Source organism: Monopterus albus, unplaced genomic scaffold, assembly GCF_001952655.1.
Source record: "Monopterus albus unplaced genomic scaffold, M_albus_1.0 scaffold97.1, whole genome shotgun sequence".
NCBI classification, from domain to species: domain Eukaryota; kingdom Metazoa; phylum Chordata; class Actinopteri; order Synbranchiformes; family Synbranchidae; genus Monopterus; species Monopterus albus.
The window spans coordinates 170,184-191,937 of record NW_018127977.1 but is presented as its reverse complement, the minus strand read 5'-3'; the positions used below and the strand labels follow the sequence as shown (position 1 = coordinate 191,937).

Genomic DNA, 21,754 nt, shown 5'->3' with positions numbered 1-21,754 from the left:
CTTACATTCATTTCCTGTAGACTTATCCTAACCTTAACCATAACCACTACTTGCCTAACACCTAATCCTGACCCTAACACTTAACCTCACACCTAACACCTAACCTCATCCTAACCCTAAACCATGTTGACACCCTAAAATTCAGTGATTTCCTTGTGGGGACCAGCTTCCGGTCCCCACAAGGATGGCCAAGTCCCCAACGTGTGAGTTTGTTAATAGGTTTTGGTCCTCATGATGTAAGTAATACAAAGGCACACACACATGCACCCGCAGTAGTTTGAGTCTTTATTTGTCCTTTTCCTGATTCTTCCAATGTTAATCCAACCTCATCTCTTCCAATACCATCCAGCTTCCTTCCTTCTCTGTCTCCGTATCATCTATTGTTGTACTCTTGTTGCTGCATGCATTGCGTATCACTCTGTCGTATGAGGCCATCAGATCACCAGCTGCTGGGGTTTTTCTTTTTCCTCTTGCTTTGCAGCTATAGCCACTGTTTTCCAGGATATATTGTAGGTGACATGTAGTGTAATATTTAATGGTAAATGTTATGGTGTTTCAATAATAAATTGTTGGCAAGCTGTACAGTCAAGTGTTATTTTTCCAGTTTTAGCAGTTTTAGCAAAAGTTGTAATGATAAATTCTATTTATTTCTCAGCCACTATAACAGAGAAAATACAGGAAAGATGTAGACAACATTAAAAACAAAACTTTCAGAACAAAATGCTTCTACAGACTTGAAGTCTTGAAACCATGACAGACCCTCGGCCATGTTTCACCAAAGGCTATTATACTCAATCTTCGACTGCTCTTCAGCTCTTCTTCTCACATACTGTTAATGACTGGACCCGAACATATCAAGCTTCCAGTCATCACTCCATAATCCTCTTTTCCAATGATCTTCACTCCAATCTTTGTGAGCTTTTGCATATCTCAGCCTTTTCTCTCTGTCCCCTTCTGAAAAAGTTATTTCTTGGCTGCTGTCCTTCCACAAAGGCCGTTCCTGATCAGCTTCTTTGGACTGTGGAAGGATCAACTTGGTATCTAGATGAATCTACCAGATGCTGAGCCAGGTTTTGCTGGATTTCTTCTGGTCTCTCACAGAAGAAACTCAGAGAAACTTCTCAACAGATTTTGACTTCTCTTGGTCTTCCACTCCTGCTTTTGTCCTTGACCTCTCTGGATTCTTCAAATTTCTTTAAAGCAAACTGAATACCACATCTGGAGTATCCAGTTTGCTGATTTTTTTTCTGACATTTTTGTGGTTTTTCATACATGTTTCCTATATTTTCTAGTGGTATTCTGATAAATAAATATATAGCCATCATAACATTGCTGAATCAACAAATCTAATGCTGGTCTATGACTTTTGACGCAGTACAGTATATTTACAGTACTGTACAAACAGTGAAACATTGATTTCAGACAATAATCATTTCTCCTGTCTGAAGAAAACCACACAGTCATGATAACAGACAAATATGTAGATCATCAAAGTAGAAATGTTTTGTAACAGTAAGAATTATATTCCCATGTGTTGATGAAAGACAGGAATCTTCTCAGAGTACTAACTCAGAGTTCATTGTGAGGTTTGTTTTGGTCTCCACACATTTGACAGAACCAGTGGTCAAATGTTATTTTAACATACACTGTGTGCACAATTATTAGGCAAGTTGCATTTTTGAGGATAAATTTTATTATTGAACAATTACAATGCTCTTGGTCAATCCAAAATGTTAATAAACCTTAAACCTGCATATTTAAGAAAGTAAAAGTGAGGTTTTGGCTTTCTTAGGTGAATGTCTGTGTGTATACATTTATTGGGCATCTGTTAGTGTGCAGAATTATTTCGCAACTAAATGAAAAATGAAAATTTTACTTATTTTCATCTGTTAAAGTGAGAATAACTCAAATTTACAAATGAACATTTCTGACATTTAAAAAAAAATCAGTGACCAATATAGCCTGCTGCATCCCTCCGAATGACTGTTCAGTCAGTTAAGTCTCTTTTTTTGACCCATTTTACCTAACAATAAGAAGCTGCCTAATAATTACACCTTGATATAGGGTATTGATCTCCTTAGGCCATACCCTCCCTTATTACACAAATACACATCACCTGATATGCTTAAATCCAATAAGCATTCAAGTTTATACAGCTTGGAGTTGGAAAATATCCATGGTCAAATGGTCAAAATACTCACTTGCCAAATAATTGTGCACACAGTATATAAAAAGTACACTTGTATTAAAGGTGCAGTGTGTGAAATTTAGTGACATCTAGCAATGTTCAGCAAAGCTCTCGTACATATTAAAAACAGCCCTCTTAGTGATTACTGTAAATGTAGGTCAAATTGCATGCTCAGAAAACAAGTGCAGCTGATTTGACCAAGCAAAAGCTAACAGTGGCTCACATAACTGTAGTGGGTTACCCAGCACTGGCTATGTTCTAGCTCAAGCTATCAAACAAAAACTTACATTTAGGTTAACTTTACTTGTTAATCTGAATCCACACTGAAAGTGAGAAGTGACCAGCACGTTCTGTGTCTTTGTCATCAGAACAGCTGTCTGTCCATCAGCAGTACGGCAACCACCAGGCGGACAGACAGCACAAATGTGCTGGGCGAAAGTATTTTTCATGTAGACTCATCGGGAAGAAATGATTGATTGATTTTATTGATTTTCCTTGGCTCTAAAGCTGACTCAATCAGGCTGCTTTGAATTTCACTTTCACCCTCTGTAGAGCCAAACAAAATCAATAAATCATAGGCTACATAAAAATGTGATTTCTTCCTGAAGAGCAGCCATCCATCCATTTAACCTGAAGAGGATGACGAGGGATTGGAGCCAATCCCATCTGACATTGAGCAAGAGACAGGGTATACCCTGGACAAATCGACAGTCTATCACAGGGCTAATAGTAAGTTGGAGTACCTGGAGAGAACCCATGCGTAAACTGTGCACAGAAAGACCCCAGGTCATCCAGGGCTTGAATCCGGAACCTTCTTGCTGTGAGGCAACAGTTCTAACCACTGCATCACCATGCCGCCCTGATGAGCAAACTATTTTTGTCCATTACTGTACATATGTGCTGTCTGTCCACATGGTGAAGACCCTTTGTCCTGCTGCTGTCCTGCTGATGGACAGACAGCTGTTCTGATGACAAAGACAGAACATGCTGCTCATGTCTCACTTTTCAGTGTAGAATCACTCAATCAGTAGTGCATACATCTTGCTTTTAGTGTTGATTCAGTTAGGCTAAATTACCTGTCTAGCAGAAAACAGGCAACTTCAGCATCGTTCTGGAAAAAAATCTGTCCCTCAAATGATTTCCATTTGGTAAAGGCCACACCAATGTTTAACTTCATCTTGTGCATTCACCTACCCCGTTTCTTCATGTCTTTGCTTCTTTGACGACAGGGATTCACGCTGTCTTCCTTTTTCTGGTGTGGAAGTAGAACTATTATCCTTTATTTCTTCAAATTATAGTCCTTAAACTCACGACAGTGCCTCCTCATTTCTAATGTTACTTCCTCTTTGGCTTCCAAGCATCTCCCAGTCCAAACAGCTGCTGCAAAGAAAATATGACATTCACACATTGTTTGTCCATTCTGGGCTACTGTAAAAAACATGGTGGCTCAACATTGCAGCCTCAATGAGAGGAGGTGTAGATATGTAGATATAAAAGGCTCATTCTAAACTAAAGAAAACACAGATTCTTAATTTCTGGTGATTACACATTAAGGAAAACATAACTATGCATACTATAGCCCATTTCTGCAAATAAATCCTTCCAGATGTTACAAACTGCACCTTTAAGCATATTTTTCACTTTGGTCATCCCCTTAAAAAAGGCAATCCTGCTATTACAAACTGCATTTATCTCCTTAGCCAGCTTAGTTTCTTCAGTGTTTAAGTGGTATATTTGTAAGATATTAATTCAATTCAATTCAATTCAATTCACTTTAATTTGTATAGCACCAAATCACAACCAAAGACACTTTACAAAGTAAGGTCTCAACTATTATTATTATTATTATTATTATTATTATTATTATTATAGAAGGAAAAATCCAACAAATCCCCCTTGGGCAAGCGCTTTGCATGAAGGAAAGCCATCAGATATGTCATTTTAGCTAGATGTTGTATGAATTAAGGAACATTTCTTTTGTGATTTCCAAAGCAGCAGAATGGATACAGTTCTGTTAAGCTCACAGCTGTGAGGGTGAATCTGTATCATCTTATAATGTTAATATTTGGCATATGTAATTACAGATGCTGGCAGCTATGACAAATGTTCCTTTAAACCTCTGAGCAGACTGAGTCTGGGCTGTTCTGCTCTGGGTTGTTCTGCTGTGCAGCTGTCACATATCTTCAAATTATTTACATGAATGTGCTCTTATCTACATTCTCATTTTATGAGTGAGCCACTGAAGTTATTAACCCCTCCAGGCTTCTGGACTCACTCAGGCATCTGGATGTTTTGCTAACAGCTTAGGCTGTGTTCAGACACTCTGTCACCAACTCTGTCCTTTTGAATTGGGATGTGGAAGGGAGGGGCTGATGGGGACATGCTGATAACCTGTTAGGATGCACTTGTCTCTGAGTCCCACTGAGGTGTGCTAATAACAGTTTTTTGTTTCATGTCTTTTTTGGTCCAGTACTTTTCCCAAAAACATCACATTTATTCACTCAGTCTAAAAAATGAGTAATTTATTTATTCTTGTCAGTGTGAGTCCAAGAAAGGTAAAGAATAAAGATGCACTGGTTAATTTCAGTTATTCTAGAAATGTGTTTGTACGCTTCCTTTTGCAACATTGGCAAGCAGCCTTAAGATATTTTGCCAAGGGTCTAGTATCACCTTGGGAGCTACAGTCTAAAGATTTGCAATAATTAGTGTGCTGTAATTAGTGAGCTCTAATTTTAATCTTAAAATGTGCCATGTCAGTAGTTTGCAAAATTACAAAGATATCATGTCGGAAATGCACCAGAATCAAAACATAGCTTGGATTTATTTACATGTCCTATATAGACATGGTTCTTTATTTCATAGTTTATATTTTTAATTCAAAAGTTTAATACTTTTTTATGCTAGACGTCAAACATAATTTATTTGTAATTTCTAAAAAAACTAGTACATCCTTGAGAATAAGCATTATAAGTTCATGTTCAACAAATCCACTTTACACAAAGGATAAATACTCAGCTTTTACGGTTTGGCACTCTTCAGTTTGATTCTTAAAGAGAAGACATTCTTTCCTGTATGTCTGCACCTTCCTTATATCAAATATGCACACAAACCGTATCGTAATCAGGGAGATATTTGCATAGTTTAATAGCAATCAAAGTCAGCTGATATGCTTGAAGAAGCCACCTTCATGTTGCAGATTATTTAAATTAGCAATCTTGAGAGCTTTCCATACCAGTATACATTGTCTCATATGTATGTAAACAAAAATAAAGTTTCTTTCACAAAGCAGGAGGTTAAATGGTTTTAATTAGCTACATCACATTTATAAATAGCATTACTGTATGTGAAAATCATGAAAATATTCAATTGTTTTTTAAATAAAGTCAAATCAAATTTTATTTGTATAGCGCCAAATCACAGTAAAAGTCATCTCAAGACACTTTACAAAGTAAGGTCTAAAAACCCAACAAATCCCCCTTGAGCAAGCACTTGGCGACAGTGGGGAGGAAAAACTCCCTTCTAAAGAAACCTCTGACAGACCCCGGCTCTTGGTGGGTGGCCTTCTGCCTCGACCGGTTGGGGTTGAGTGGATAGAGGAGAGACAAAAGAAGAAAAGCAGCAAAACACAAAAAACAACAACAAACAATCAAACACTGGTCAGGTTGATGTGGCCGGTGATTGCTCATCAGAAACATAGAACTCCAGAACCAGGGCTACATGCAGAAAGGTACAGGGAGTGGGAGAGAGGACACACTATGGGAGAGAGGAGACACAAAGTTAGTGATGTGTAATGGTGGCATATACATAGATGCATGGGGAGGAGAGGGGAGGAGAGGATTCAGGCTAGGGGAGGAAATGCAGACATGAACTGATATTCAGTAACAAATGAATAAAAGTAACATGAAACAAAACAGGCCACCTCAAGACTTCTGCCTGACAAACTGTAACACAAAGACATTTAAAGAAAACTAACAACTAAACAGCACAGTCAGGGAGCGATACAGTAAACTGGAAAGACATGACACTAACAAACTAAAGAGAAAGTTCACCACCAACCAAGAACTGAAGTCCAAATCATCAAAGTCCATAAACAAGGCACAAGGGGGGAGAGTCCAAAAACTCACAGGAAATAATCACAGTAAGGGAAGAACAACAGGAGCAAGCTGGGTGTGGTGCACAGAACCAGCAATCTGACTGAGGGAAATGGGGAGAATATATAGGCTGAGACATGGAGACAATAAGCAATAAGTGAAGGTTTTGCAACTGTGGATTTCTTATGTGAGTTTCTTGTAAGAAGCATTAGTCTTTAAATTCATCAAAAGGATAATGATTGTAGTTCTCTTAACTTGAGTCCAGAGGCTGTGCATATTCCATGACACTACTTTAACTTGACTGTATGATTATTTGTTAAACATATCTTTTGTGTGATGGAGAAGTGTATCTTTTTTAAGTGTGACTTTAACATGGGGATGGAGAAATAACTGAAAGGACGGATTGCGGGGAGAAACAAACTACTGTATATGATGACAGCAAAATCTAGAGTTGGTGAGTGAGTGCATGTCAGCATGGGTTAGGTGAGAGTGACCAAAACTAGATGATGTCAGACAGGAAACATGAGGTGAGGAGGTAGACACAGAAAAAGCTAGACAAATACACAAACTAGCATAGTGTAAAAAAACAGAAACGAGGAGAACATAAGGGGTGGGTATGGGAGTCAGTGTGAAGAGGGTTGTTATGTGTATGTGTGTTTGTGTTTAAGGTCAAGAATGATAGACAGGGATTGTGTTAGCAGCGGCCACTGGATGTTAGATGTAATACACAAAATCAGCAGAGCCGTGGTGTTAGAGCAGTAGAGCAGTCCTTCAGTGTAAAATCTGTCCATAACGCTGCTTACACATTAATTGTTTTGCCTGTGTTGTTTCATGATGGGGTAGAGTATTTTGTGACGTTCATTACTGTGCCATTATTTCATGTGGGAAATAGTCACTGAGTCTGCATTTGGTACCTTTCAGTTCCGTTGCTTTCTGCATAATAAGTTCTTTGTATTTGTAATGTTCCAGTTTGTCTCTTATGGCTCACTGAGTTCTGTCTGAATGTAATCCATGATGGTGAACACAGTGGAAGGTGATTTTGCTGACAGTGTCCAGTGAAAAGTTGAGCTGATTTTTCTTGAAGTCTGAACACAGGTTATCCATTTTTCACTGAGTGTTTTCATGGTGGTTTGGTAGGAATTTTGTTCTGTTTTATCTTTTCAGTGTAGCTGTGGGCAATTTGAGCCTTGAGCAGAGTTCTTTTATTTCATCACCTAGTGTAACCAATACATCTAGCCAACTCACTGAAGTCCCTTTTTTTTACCCTTAAACCAGTATAAATGTGTTTACACAGTCATTTGATGCTTGTTATGCTAATTTTAATAAATTGTTGTGAATGAGCTGAATGACTGAGTCTAATTACAGTAACTGTGTATATCAAATATACTGTATATATTCAACAGCCCTCAAAGTGTTAACAACTCCACAGAAGTTAAATGCCTGGGACTCTCCACAGTCAGTTACAACTGAAGAAGCTTCTTGGACAAGAGGCAAATTGTCTTCAACCCTGTTACCAACTTCACATCTATGACCTGGATGAATGACATGTAACTGGTTTTTCAGACTGTCATCATACTGGCCTCTGCCTCCTTCTGCGCAAGAGGCCAGGGCCAGCCAGCTAGGTAGGAGGAGGCCCGGGGAAAGCCAGGCTCTCCTCGTATTTTTGAAGGACCAGGCATAAAGAGAGGATGAGTGAGAGAGAGAGAGATACCAGCCATAGAGGATTGAGAGGGAAGGGTCAGCTAAAGGGAGGGTGGTGTGGCATTTGCCCCTGTTTTTGAAAGACTTGTAAAGAAATTCTAAAGGAATATATTTTTTGAAATTAAATTTTTAACCTAAGTTGGTTTCTGTATTTATTTTAGGTTCTTGGATAATTTTATCTGAAGTGATGACAAGCAGGCAAATCACTCAAATATTACAAAGAGGTATTACATGCATTTTCAGTATTCATAAAAAGTGTAAAGTGTGATAATTTACAGTACAATTATTCAGTTTTCAGTCACACAGCTAATTTTTAATTTACAAGAACACAAACATTGCAATAATTTGAGTAATTCAAAGCATTTAAATAACCTTTAATTTATGTTACAGCTAATTTGACTTTACTGGGGTAATACTGATATAGAGACTGTAGTGAACATGAGTAAATCTACAATGGGAGATGTTTACTGCCCAGATGTAGTCATGTTCACTTAGACAGCCAGATAGCTCTGCAGGACCAGACATTTGAACAGCATGTCTTGCTCAGACACCACCTCCTGACAGCTTCCTCTCATCTGCGTGTCTCCATGAAGTTGAGGTCTTTTCCAGGGCAGCATCTGGACCCACATGTTGATGCTGTTCCTTGGTTACCCTCAGTGCTTGTTTTAAGTCTGCTTCAGGGAAGAAGAATGGTGAGGATAGGCCCAGTGCTGTTCATCTGTGTAAACCGTTGTGTAAGACTTTGTTTCTGTTGAAAAAAGCTATTTATTTTAAAATTTGTTAATAGTCATTAAGTTACTATATTTTCTTTATTTATTTTATGTACAGTTAGTACTCTTTATGTTTTTACTATTTAATTTAAATTTTACTGTATACTAACAATGAATTTTATGAGAATCAAATTGTGCTACCCCTCAAGTATCAGGAGCTTGATTTAGCACTTAACCTTTTGATGGGTGTTGAAATTTAGCTCCTGGTACTTGTCTCCAAAATGGGCAGAGGCCTGCAAAACAAAAAGCTGAACCAAGGGGTACACGTTCTGTTATGGGCTGGTATGTTCCTACAGTGGAAAAGGCCTATCAGAGTCCCAGTCAGTTCTGAATTCTCTAGGTCACTCTCTATTGCAAGAGTATTTATGGGGCCCCCAGTCCATCGCAGGGCTAACACGCAGACGAACAACCACTCACACACACAATCACTCCTACGGGCAATTTAGAGGCACCAATCAACCTATGCTGCATGTCTTTGGACTGTGGGAGGAAGCCGGAGCACCTGGAGAGAACCCATGCAAGCACGGGGAGAACATGCAAACTCCGCACAGAAAGGCCCCGGGTTGGCCGGGGCTCAAAGCCAGAACCTTCTCGCTGTGAGGCAACAGTGCTAACCACCGTGCTGCCCCAGTATATATATTATAGTATATAGTATAATCTGTAATGTTATCAACTTCACATCATTTGACAGCTGTCATGCATGCTAAAAGTTCAGTTTAGCAAATCACCATGAACCAAATTCTGTGCTGGCAGACACTCACGGAGCACAATAAAGTTACCCATGTTACACACACCCGCCATTAGTGTTACAACAGCAATGACATTAATGCTAAGTTAACGTAACTAACTTACAGGCTAGCTGCTGCTCTGACCTCTCTAGATGAGTTTTCAAGTGCCTTATGAAGTTTGATGTGATTACACCAGTGTCTTTTGTCCTTTTCCCTCACATTCTTTACAGGAGGCAGTTTTTCTGTTAAGCTCAAGGGTTTTGAAATCCCTATATATATATATATCCAAAAGCTACACCATATGGCATAGCTGTCATTGCAAGGATTATGTTATTTGGGGTCACACTCTATGATGAGTTAAATGACCCCAAAGCATTGTAAAAATCAATGTTCATTAATCATTTTTCATGAGTTTGAGTCGAGTCTAGAGTCAAACAGTGGCACGTTGTGAGTTAAGTTGGAAGTCTGTTAATGTCTGACTCGAGTGCAAGGACTTAATATGAGTGTCTCTTTCTGGTGTAGACACTGGAGCTGAGTTGGTGGCATGGACACTGCTATACCAACTGCAGAGTGAGTCTTCCCATCCTGGGGAGATTGGAGTTTGGACTTGCCAAGTCTTAACTCCCAAATATAGGAGTCTAAAGTTGGTGTACTATGTTGAACGACTACTTAAATGGGATGGAGCCATCATCATTTCTGTTAGTTACACCTGTACTTGTTCTGCTACGTCACTTGCTGTGACAAAGGTCTATTAATTGTACAGTATACCCCCACACAGTGCTGAGATGAAGTCTGACCCAGCAACATTAGTGAAAACACCTGTGTAGACCATGGCTCTTTGTTATATTGTGGGAGCACTTTTCTTCTGTCAGCATTTATAGTTGGTAGACATTGTGAGTACACACTGTTGTCAACAAGTTCACCTGCTGAGTACAACAGTATGAATAAAACAAAAAGAAAAGAACCAATTTCTGCTGCCTCATCAATAATTGACATATTCTTAACATTTTTCCTGCCTTTAGTCATGAATCAGGCCACTGCCCTCTCACTGTGTATCAGATTATAAAGACTGAACTGGGATCTGTTTGCTCTTCTGAAAGGAAATGGTAAAGACAGACAGTGCACGCTAGGTTGTTGATTCAAGTCCTGCTTTGAACACAGTAGGATAGTAGCCTTACATTGATCCAAGTAGATCTCCTGCTGCAGTCTTTTCCCCCAATAGGCTTACATGGGATGGTTTCTTGTGCTGACTTCTCATCATAGTTTCAAATTCACACACCAATTAATATTTATAAAGAACAGCAAGTCCTGGGGAATTAATAGCAACAACAGGTTATTTGAATCAATCTACAGTATACCCACTGTCCAGCTATGATGTATATATGTGTAGTTGATGCCACATTGCCATCACTTCCATGTAACAATAATCTTTATGGTTTTAAGTTTTCAACCTAAGCACTTTGTTTACTTCTTCATATTGACAAATACATTTCAATGAAATGTTTTATTAGTTCTCACATTTCCTAATGAGGCTCTGTTGGAGAGAACCAGTCATGTATGACTATTACCATGATCATTAATCTTGTTACTCTATCACACAGACCTGTAGGCTACACAGAAATACATCTCTGTCTCACACACACGCAGGATCTTGTCGATTAGCCAGCACTCTCCCATGACCCTTTGCTCCTGTCCTCACCAGGAGGGGTTGTGGTAACGGGCTAACACAGCATGGCTCAAATTTAATGAGGTGTGTGTGTGTGTGTGTGTGTGTGTGTGTGTGTGTGTGTGTGTGTGTGTGTATAATAGCCATGTAAGAGTGTGGGGTTTTCTCATTAATTGGTTCTTGACACAGCTCTCTTTCTAATATCTGTTGTGTGAAGAATCCAGTCCAGGCTCCTTATGTGTTCTACAATTTTGAACCAAAACAAACAAGTTATAGTTTTTGATCTTTACAGCATCATTATGTTGTGTACTGTCACTGGACACAGGTGTCCTGACATGTTCACATCATCTAATTTTCCTCAGAAGCAAAGTTAACTAGAGATTTGTTTTGTTTTTTTAACAATGTGACTCCCAGACATATTAGAGAAACACACTGATCATTGTGTTTTGTTTGGGATGGCATTTAAGGAAATTAAATACTGCGGTGACCTTCAAAATCCCATCTCATTATAATATATATAGCAGGTCATACTCTCTGTGTATGATCTAGCAGTCTAGCAGTGGCAATTATTAGACATACTGTTTTTGCTCTGACATGATGTGATGCTTTTTCTTAATGTTTCACCATTTCCTATTCAAAGTCGATGTTATACAGTGAGGCATAGTTTTAAATGATGTTGCTAGAGCATCTAAGGATAGGCTATACAATATACACCTATGCTAAAATATGTCATAAAAGTGTGATCATACAAATCAAAATGGTTCAATGTTTACTTCTGCAGTAGTCTTGCTGACCTAACAGTTTAGAAGCATTAGGCCTCATTTGCCAATATTGTCCTAAGTTTTTTTCTTACATTTGTTCTTACTGTGCTCTTAAGAAAGATCCTAGGAGAAGTCTGTCTGGTTCATGATTGTTTTCTTAAACTGCAGAATTGTTCACACCTGTGTTCTTACAATGATGAATCCCATTGTGTTCATAAGCTGAAATCACATACCAGTAGTTCCTACTAAGCATAATTAGGCCTTATTAGTATTAGCATAATTTGCCTAATTAGGTAAATCCCCATAAAAGGGCATGAGTCTGCAGGGCTATGTGCACACAAAGGAATTGAAAAGAAAAGTTGAGAAAGCCAGAACACTAAAATGAAAGTTAAAGACAGTGGAGCAGTGATCTCCAACGTGAGGAAAAACCTGAGTTGGCAGTAATAGTTATGAAGTGAAGAACAGTCATAGGCTATTTAGTAGCATCAGTAGTGGATATCAAATAAAACAAAAAAGATGCATGTGATGCTCTTAGAACGCTGTATAAGGAAAAGGTCGCACAACAGGGGTTTGTGCCAGTCTTATGTTAAAGTGTCCCCCTGCCAATATGTGTTCCCCGTTAAAAACTCGATTACACATACTGTAGCTCCCTCCTCAGTGGTTGTAGTTAGGATAATGTTAGGGTTCAGGTGAGGGGAAGCATCTCAATGGGGAAACAGACACAACACTGCAACAAACTGGATCTGGAGCCGGCACCTCTCAAACTGTGACCAGCACTTGTTTAGATGGACATGGTGCCTCATTTGCCTCATTTGCCTCGTTTGCTGCGAACATTGCAACCTCTAGGTTAGTTAGTAGGCTTTTACAGGTCCAGTGGGTTCCTAACTGAGACCTAACCCAGGACACAACCCAGAATCCAAGATGGCCAAATAAGGTCTTGTTTTATTGAAACAGGTGTGTATGTCAAGCAGTAAACCATAGTCCCCCATCTTCTGCTTCATTTTGTAAAATTCCACATTAACATTGGGGTTCTTTGCCAGACAGTGAGCAAAATTCAGCAGATGCCATTCAGAATATTCTGTAGGAGTGAATAAAAGTTATTAAAGTGAGAGTTGTGATGGTGAATACAAAGTGGCTTCCAAGGTTTGGATGTTTCTGTTCTGTCTGGTTTAGTTTACACCATTTTTTTGGTTACATCTCAATTGAGATGCAAGGAGAAGTAAGGAGACAGAATATTTACAAGCCCAATAGCATGCACACATACATACTGTATACACAAAGAGAAAGATAAAACAGGTAGGTGGTAGAGGTGAGTGTTGTATTGCATCATGTCAGATTGTCTTCCAGAGCCTTTCTTTGATTCTTAACACCCTCCACTCAATCTATCCCCAAGTACTGGTGTACATTTGAGAGAGAAAGAAAGCACCTGGTTGTCACAGTTGTGTGGTTATATGTATGAAGTTGCTGAATTAATTTGCTTTCATACAGTAGCCTGAGAACATTATAGATATTTTTCATGTTTCTAAAGTAAACTGCTAGTACTTAACACAGTACTTAACCACAAGTACATCCACATACAGAGGAGTTACAAATTAAAGGGAAAACCTGAGTAACTTGAATGGTCTTATGGTAAATGGTCTTATACTTGTATAGCGCCTTTCTATGCTTTTACAGCACACTCAAAGCGCTTTCACATTATTCGGCCATTCACCCATTCGCACTCCCAAGCACTCACGCATTCACACACCGGTGACGCAGTGCTCTCTTCCAGGATGACTGTGCCCCCATCCATAGTACATGAGGGCTGAATGGTTTGATGAGGATTAAACTGATGTGAATTAGATGTGGTGGTCTTCACAGTCACCAGGTCTCAGCCCAGTTGAACATCTATGGGAGATGTTGGAGCGACGTGTTAGACAGTGTCTCCACCATCATCATTAAAACACTACATGAGGAAGAATGGTCTGGAAGAATGGTGTTCATCCCATCAGTAGAGTTCAGAGAATTGTGGGGTCAATGCCTGACACCTTAGTAAAAGGTGGATACCTGACAGGACCCATCAGTACTTGAGGGTTTGGACAGAAATTTAGCAATCATGTTTGGTTTTGGCTCTGGTCAAAATTGGCATAAATGCACTTGTAAATATTCTGCTTATATATGTTTTGAAATATAAAACAATCTACATGAATCCATTATTTTTACTCTAATTTCATGTGCTAATAAATAAAACTGAAAATGACCAGCCTATAGTGGCTCTGCTGCTTCTGGGCAGTGTATGACAACACTATCCCTTTTAGATGCACGAGAGCCTTAACAGAAAAACACCATACAAACTTAACTGCGTCTGGCTCCGTTTGGGTTTGGACATGACATACAATCTGATTGTTGGGCTCAGGTCAGTGTTTGGCCACCACATTCTCAGGCTCAGGGTGGGTTCAGACTGAAATATGTGGCCCAATCCATACTCTATACCTTAATAGGATACTTTATGTTGGTTTTTTATTATATATGCTAACCCCTCTTTATTCTTTTGGATATTTGGATCAGACCATTTTTTGTCAGTTTTTTTTTTTTTTCAGTTTTCAATCTTCATCACCTGATCTTGCATCTTACCCCTCCATAAATTTCTGTTCCTTCATTCCTATCTTTTTGTTTTCTCCTTCCCTTACCCTTTTTCATATCCTCCTCCTGTTACTGTTGTTTTTCACCTTTTGTTTCCTTTTATTGCATTGTCTTCCTTTTGTTTTGCTTTTCACTGCCTTTATTTCCATCATTTTCCAATCTTCCTTTTTATCCTATTTTCATTTTGCACACTGTATTAACTTCCTTGTTCCTCTCTTGCTCTACCTCTTTTTTCTCCCCTCTTCTTTTTCCTCGTCCTCTCTCCAGCTATGCACCTGTTTGGTCTAAACTGGCAGCTTCAGGAGAGTGAGGGATATGGAGCATTTGAAAATGGAGGAGGGGGAAGAGACACAACTCCCAATACCTTTATGGTGTCCACAGACAATGGTGAGTTCATGCTTAAACACATTTTTTTAAACAGGAAAGTTTAAGAAAAAAAAGCATGTGCTCAATTTAAAGTTGCTCTACTAGAAATCATCACCATCTGTGAGTCTCTGCAGAGTATCACAGGTTAGAGTTTCTGATACACAAAGACTTGCTTTGTTTTCATGAAATGTGAGCTTTTATTGGTCTCTCTCAGGGACAGTGAACATGAAGATATTGTAACTAGCCATTCAACTTCTGATATTTTATATTATCACTCTGAGGGATGAGTTGACCTTTTGCCACTCCCGTTAGCAATTAAAGCGTCCATTGGCTTACTAGAAATCTTGTACAAGAACAAAACATTTTAATGCCCCAGATCCTTCTGAAAAGTCATTATAAAATAGATTTGTGAAAAATTCTATCTCAATTCCGGTAGCTTAATAGATATAAAAAATATTCCAGTCACCAGGAATGATTATGTGTGGACGATACAGATTTCTAATGGGGTAACATAACTCCACATAATGTCACCTTATTGAACCCTCATTAAAACAAACTTCTCATAAACTTTCTGATCTTACATCTGACACATGAATGAAAGTATTAATATTAATCTCAGAACCCCAAAATAGCATTATTTTTAGTATTATTCAGTCAATATAGTAATTCAGCTTTTGCAGGTGAGCCCATTTTCCCATGCTTCTACCTTTATTATTATTTTTTACATCATTATTTTGTTCATGTTTTGCTTTCAATGTTCTACTACTGCCTTATTTCCTGACTAGATTTAAACCTGAATAAGTTACTAGGCCAGCTAAACTTGAGTGTGTCTGAAGACTATATGACAGTGATACTTATCACCTTTATCATCATTTTGAAAACCTGCAAATATCTTTTGTCTCTTTCAGCAGGTAGTACTGTGTAAAGGTGGCCTACTGAGGCATCACCTTCCAAATGCAGCAGTGAACAATTATAACATAGCTAAAAAGTACACCAGTAATGCAGAAACCTCGACAACAGCAAAACAATGCATATTAGACAACATAGGACAGCATACATTACTATACCAGCATACACAGAGGGATACATGGCACAGTATCTTTTCAAGCTGTTTCACTAGTAATAGCTATAAAATGACTATATACTGAGTTTAAAAGTTTAATGAGAGGAAAAATGATTGGGAGTCAAAAGGTTTGAGGATGAGAATGTCATCTCGTTGTCTGGGATGTCTTGATGTTGACAGCTAGGGAGAAGGAGGCTCATATTGGCAGTACTGTAACAGGTGTCTGTTCCACCCCAGACGTGTGGAAAAGGGACAGAGGAAAGAAGGGAAGAGGGGATGAATGGGTTTGAATAGTGATGGACAATTGGATGAGAAGGAGTATGTTTATGGAGATTCTCAGTCATCCAGGTCATCCCAAGTGGTAAAACTGGCCACTGACCTTGTCTGAGATTCTTTTGAAGTTGTTTAGCCTGGTGATGTGGACTCTCAGATATTAAGCCTATGTGGAGTTATTAACACCATGAGAGACTTTAGTCACAAGACCAACCTTAGACCAACCTTAGTGTCATTAAGGTCATAAGAGTGACAGTGGAGGGATGAAAGGACTGCATTGTAAGTGCCCAGATACAGTATCTCCTTTGCTGCATTTACACTATGGGAACGTAACAAACGGTACACCCTGTACTTCACTTAACCATCACCAAGCATAGCCTCTAGGGTTGACATGGACTGTCCTGCTTTGTTTTGTATTTTCTCTTTGTTTGTCTCTGTGGAGAGGAGGGAGGGGCTGCTCCTTTCTCAAACATACAGTCAGCTGTGTGTTTACACATGGTACTTGTAATGCTAATGCTTAAGCTGGGAAGATGCGGACATTTAACCAATCACCGGGGACCACTCTGCATGCACGCAACCCCTCCCTCCCTCGCATTCAGGTACTTTATTTTAGTACTACCTTCTGAGGGGTGCCGAAATGTAGCTCCCGGACTGCACCTCCAAAGCGGGTTGAGTGCACTGAAACCAACACAGAACCCGTGACAAGCGATACTCTGTGTGACACATTTCAGTAGGTTCCTATTATGCAAAAAAATCCTTCATGAGGGCCAGGCTTCCAGGTCCTCTTACAACATATTTGGTGTTTACTTCTGGAATGGGTTTAAGGACCTGTGCAATGTTGCATGCCTAAACTTTGCAGCTTGCATAAAGGCACTGGATTTTGATAGTTTGTACCCATTTTACTCATCTCTAGAAAATCCTGGCAATTGTAGTTGAGTTTTAACTGATCTTTTTACTTCCCACCATGGCAACCAAAAATCCTGCAATCTTTGTTCAGACATAACATCTCTTATGGGATTACACACTGAGGCATGATTTTAGTTATCTCACAAATTTGTGAAGTATGTGGACGCTATGCCCAAAAGGTTACCAGGATATTGGCTAAAAGTCAAGACCATGCTGACTCATAACCTAACAGAACATATGGGGCTTCATTTTCCTGCAATAATGTGTAGTGTTAAACCAATACGGGCATGTGCAACAATGTTTTACAATTTTGGTGATCACTTTTGTGCACAGCCAGGCCCTACTGGGCACATTGTGAAGGAGAGGCAGAATACATTATTAGGAGGAGGAAGACAGTGAGCAGGTGGAGTCGGGGCTGGCTTTAGTTCTGTCCAGTCAAACCAGCTCCTCTCATCCCCTTTAAAAAAGCTGGAGAGAAACCTGCCTGACTGATGTCAGGATATAGAAACATGAGAGGAAAGATGTTTTCCCTGGATCTTCTTCTCCTGCCAGTTATGCTCTCCATTCCTAGACTCAAAGGGGGCGGCTGTGGCTTAGGAGGTAGAGCGGGTTGTTTCCTAACCAGAGGATTAGCAGTTCGATTCCTGACTTGTCCAGTCAACATGTCAAGGTGTCCTTGAGCAAGACATTGAACCTCCACTGGTGATAACACTGGTGTGTGAGCATTTGTGAGTGCAAATGGGTGAATGGCCAAGTAGTGTGAAAGCACTTTGAGTGTGCTGAAAAGTGCTATACAAGTATAAGACCATTTATAGTGACAGAACTATTTATGTAGAAGCACATAAATATTCACCCAGTAGTTTGCTAATGTCACTGACCAGCTTCTGTGCACGGAAGAAAGAAGGTCTGGTCCTGTAACCAGCAGCAGTTATATAGTGTAATTTACTCACAGCTGCATCCAGTGTGTGAAACCCACGGTGGTCTCATATATAACCTTATAAACGCTTCACTTCTTTTAAAGTAATACAATAAACACATTGTAATCATTGTGTTTATAGTGAAACTGACTGTGGTCCACCAGGGCACAGCCAGTGGATGTGTCGCCCACTTTATCTTCACCTACAGCTGCTTTCAAAACTGATCAAACTGTCATAAAATGCAAAATCAGACACAACGTATGTCCCCATAACAAAGGTATGTCTGTGTGAAACTTGTTCGTTTGAAGAAGCTGTAACTTGACAGTGACAGCAGCCACTGTGAGGTCAGACTGACTTTACCTGCTGTGTAACAGGATTAATGGAGACGTCTGCAGGGTGTTTGTTATTTATCTTGGCTCATGAGCTGCTTTCATGTGTTATGTGTAATGTTTTAATGTGGATTTGGATTCCCAAACACCTACTGCAGATCACCTCTGGCTGCGCCCTGTAAGGACAGATGATGCATCCTGATGCGCACCAACACTGTTTGACCATGTTCATATGTATAGCCACACACTGAGGACTAGGTTATGTCTCATCTCATCTCATTTTCTATTGCGCTTAGTCCCGAACGGGGTCGCGGGGGTGGGGCTGGAGCCAATCCCAGCCGGCATTGGGCGAAAGGCAGGGTACACCCTGGACAGGTCAACTAGTTTATGTATATTTAAAATAATCTTTCTAAATTGTATATTTTATGATAGAGTGAATTCCAGCCGATTAGGTGTGGATTTAAGTGATGATTTCAAGATGGTGTGTCCATTAAGATACATGTGGGTATCTGATTTCATGCTTCCCAGCCTACACACTTGTCAGGAAAATTGCTAATACACCTGTGACGGCAATAAGAGGCCTGAGCAGGTGTTATCGTTATTGCTATTTCAGGGCAACCCGCACCAAAATTGTACTGCGCTGCCTAGTCAGCATACACACGGCCTCAACTGCGCCTCTTCTTGGTAGAAAAGTGCGCCAATGTGCAAAAAATTAGACATGAACCAGAAGAAAATTGCATAACGAATGAAACTGAACTGATGCTGAAATTGTGCTGGCAGGAAAACAGAGCCTATGGTGTGAAGGGTATGTGCCTTTGGTAAATGACAAATTTGTCATCATCAAATTTAGTACCACATCATCATATTTTATTTTGTGGAAAATCCTTTGCAGTCAAATGACTGCCTTGAAGTATCTGACCTATAGAAATCATAAGACACTTTGTATGTTCCCTGGTGATGGTTTTCCAGGGCTTCATTGCAACCACCTGCTTGCTGGAGTCTCTCTGTCTTCAGGTTACTTTTTTGTGGAATATGCCCAACTGCTGATTTTGGCAAATTAACTACTACCAATATCTCTACAAAAGACATTTACTAATTATGAGCCTCATTATTATTTTTTCACTTGCATGGTCATCTCTTTGACAAACACCTCCACTCCAGTCTAAACTACATGCATGCAGCTCCCAGTCAACTATAAAGCTTATGTAAGCTCCTTTGTGCATCAAGTAACATTGAAACAACACACAGAGGCACAAGAAACAATTCTAGCCAATTGTCCAGTTACTTCTGTATGTGTACAATTTGGGTGCCATGTGTTAAAAGGGCTTTTACTTCCACACAGCTCATTTTGTATCGATGTAAATCGACTCATATTAAAGCTGAGACTTCTGGAACCTCAATGTCATATCCATGACTTTATTTCAAATTGGGTATACTGAGTTACAGAGCCCTGTGAACAAAAAATAACTGTCCAAATACTTCCTGTCTGTGTTATTTACTTTTTTCTTTAAAACACATTCATTTTGAAGAACAGAAAGAAACAATCTCTGTACTCAAGATCAATTTTTATCTGCAGATTTCATCACTTCAGAAGAGCTAACTCTACTCAGTACATTAGTTGTATTAATTGGCATTTTATCCATTCAGAAATGCTATTACTTGGAATAAAAGAAAATGTATTTACATTTCCTGAACTCTGTTTTTATCTATTTTTTTCCTCTGCAGCTAAAATGTTTCTCCTAGAGAACAACACCATAGACACAGGAGAGGTGGATGTGGGGAGACGAGCCATACAAGATATACCACCAGGTCAGTTACACACACACACACAACCACACACACAGATACTGTATAAGCCTGCCATGCCATACCACCTTGCCAATATGTGAAAAAAGTGGAAAATTTCTCAAACAATTGAGAGGTATTGACTCAACTTCATTTTTATTTTAGTGGCTATAGGTTGTGGTTGTGATTTTTCTGTTATTCTGTTTTCTACCACATTTATATCAGTGCTAAATAACCAAAAACAACAATCTGTTTAGGATATCTTAATTGAATGTAGAGTTAATTATTTTTTCTATAATTGTTCATATTAAATTGAGTAAATCATATTGTAACAGCCATGAATTCTTCAAGAATGTAGTGTTAAAATTAATAACTGCTACTCTATTGCACTGTCCATTACTTTTAAAGCATTTTGGAGGGCCACTCTAATTCTTTATGGCATTATTTACAGACTGTTGAGCCTCTCTAAAAGATTAAATGCTTTTAAAAATTAAGGGCTCTATTTTAGTAAAATGGGGCACAGCAAATGCAGCAAAATCCAGGCTAAGATGCATAAGGGCACAGCCAGCAATGCTTTGCAATTTTGGTAACCACAGACGCAGTGCACTTTCATGCGCATCCAGGTGTTACCATTGTGGAGGAGGGGCAGATTACATTATTAGAAGGAGGAAGGAATAATTTCATGTTGGTGTGTCTAGTAAAATACACACGTGTGGCTACCTGATCTCCTCCCAGCCTATGTGCTTGTCAGAAAAATTGAACATTATATAAAACTGCCTTTGAAGCTATACCACCTTTTTGCTGGCAAGAAAATAGAGCCCAAAATGTTTGGCTGTTTGCAATAATTAATAAAATTCATTCTTATGTAGGAAAAATGAGACATATTTATGTATAATCATGAAGTCAGGATGCAGCATCATTTCAGCTTTTTAATTAGATAAGAATATATGGAAAAAGCACAAAACATTTTAACGGTGTCCCAAAAATGCAAGTTTGATAAGAAAATAAGGTAAAACTTTTTTGAAGATGTAATAGTTGATTAGACAATAATGAATAGTTGAAATATGTGCTTACCTTGTGAGTGTTAGGGTACTTAAAATCCATGACCAATCCAAATCCATGTTTTATTTAGTAGTTTTATATGCATATGTGGTTATTCAATTCAATTCAACTCAGTTCAGTTTTAATTATATAGCATCACATCTCAACAAAAATCATTTCAAGACACGTTGCATAGTAAGTATTAGGGATGGAGGATGCTGTACTCGGTACTTTTTACCATACTGACTCTGAGAGACGAGGCAGTCCAAGTAACTTCAAAACAGTGCTGATTTATTCCATGAGCACAGGCAAAAATGAACATTACACGCTCAGGCATCTTGCACCTCCAACCTGCACGCAGGCAGATGAAAAATGAAAGACCCTGAACCCACCAGGCCTATACATTATATCCCCTCGGTTGGGCTAGCCCCATACTACACAGAAACGTCAACCGAGACGTCTCTGGTGCCAGCTTTGCAGCTGGTCATAGCAGTAGTCAAAACATGAAGTAAATCAATGTGTGTGTGTGTGTGTCTGTTGATTAAGC

The 21,754-nt window shown here is 39.1% G+C and overlaps 1 protein-coding gene across 14 annotated transcripts in view; it reads left to right on the top strand.

Annotated features, from left to right (window-relative positions):
- LOC109965182 (teneurin-3) overlaps window positions 1–21,754 on the top strand; it is a 620,836-nt gene that overhangs the window by 465,848 nt on the left and 133,234 nt on the right. For 13 of the 14 annotated variants that reach the window (XM_020608995.1, XM_020608997.1, XM_020609006.1 and 10 more), the window contains 2 exons: window positions 14,795–14,914; window positions 20,107–20,190. In XM_020608995.1, the coding sequence (XP_020464651.1) occupies window positions 14,795–14,914; window positions 20,107–20,190 (204 nt within the window). The remainder of the gene's footprint in view (window positions 1–14,794; window positions 14,915–20,106; window positions 20,191–21,754) is intronic. The other variant, XM_020609003.1, reaches the window with a different exon arrangement.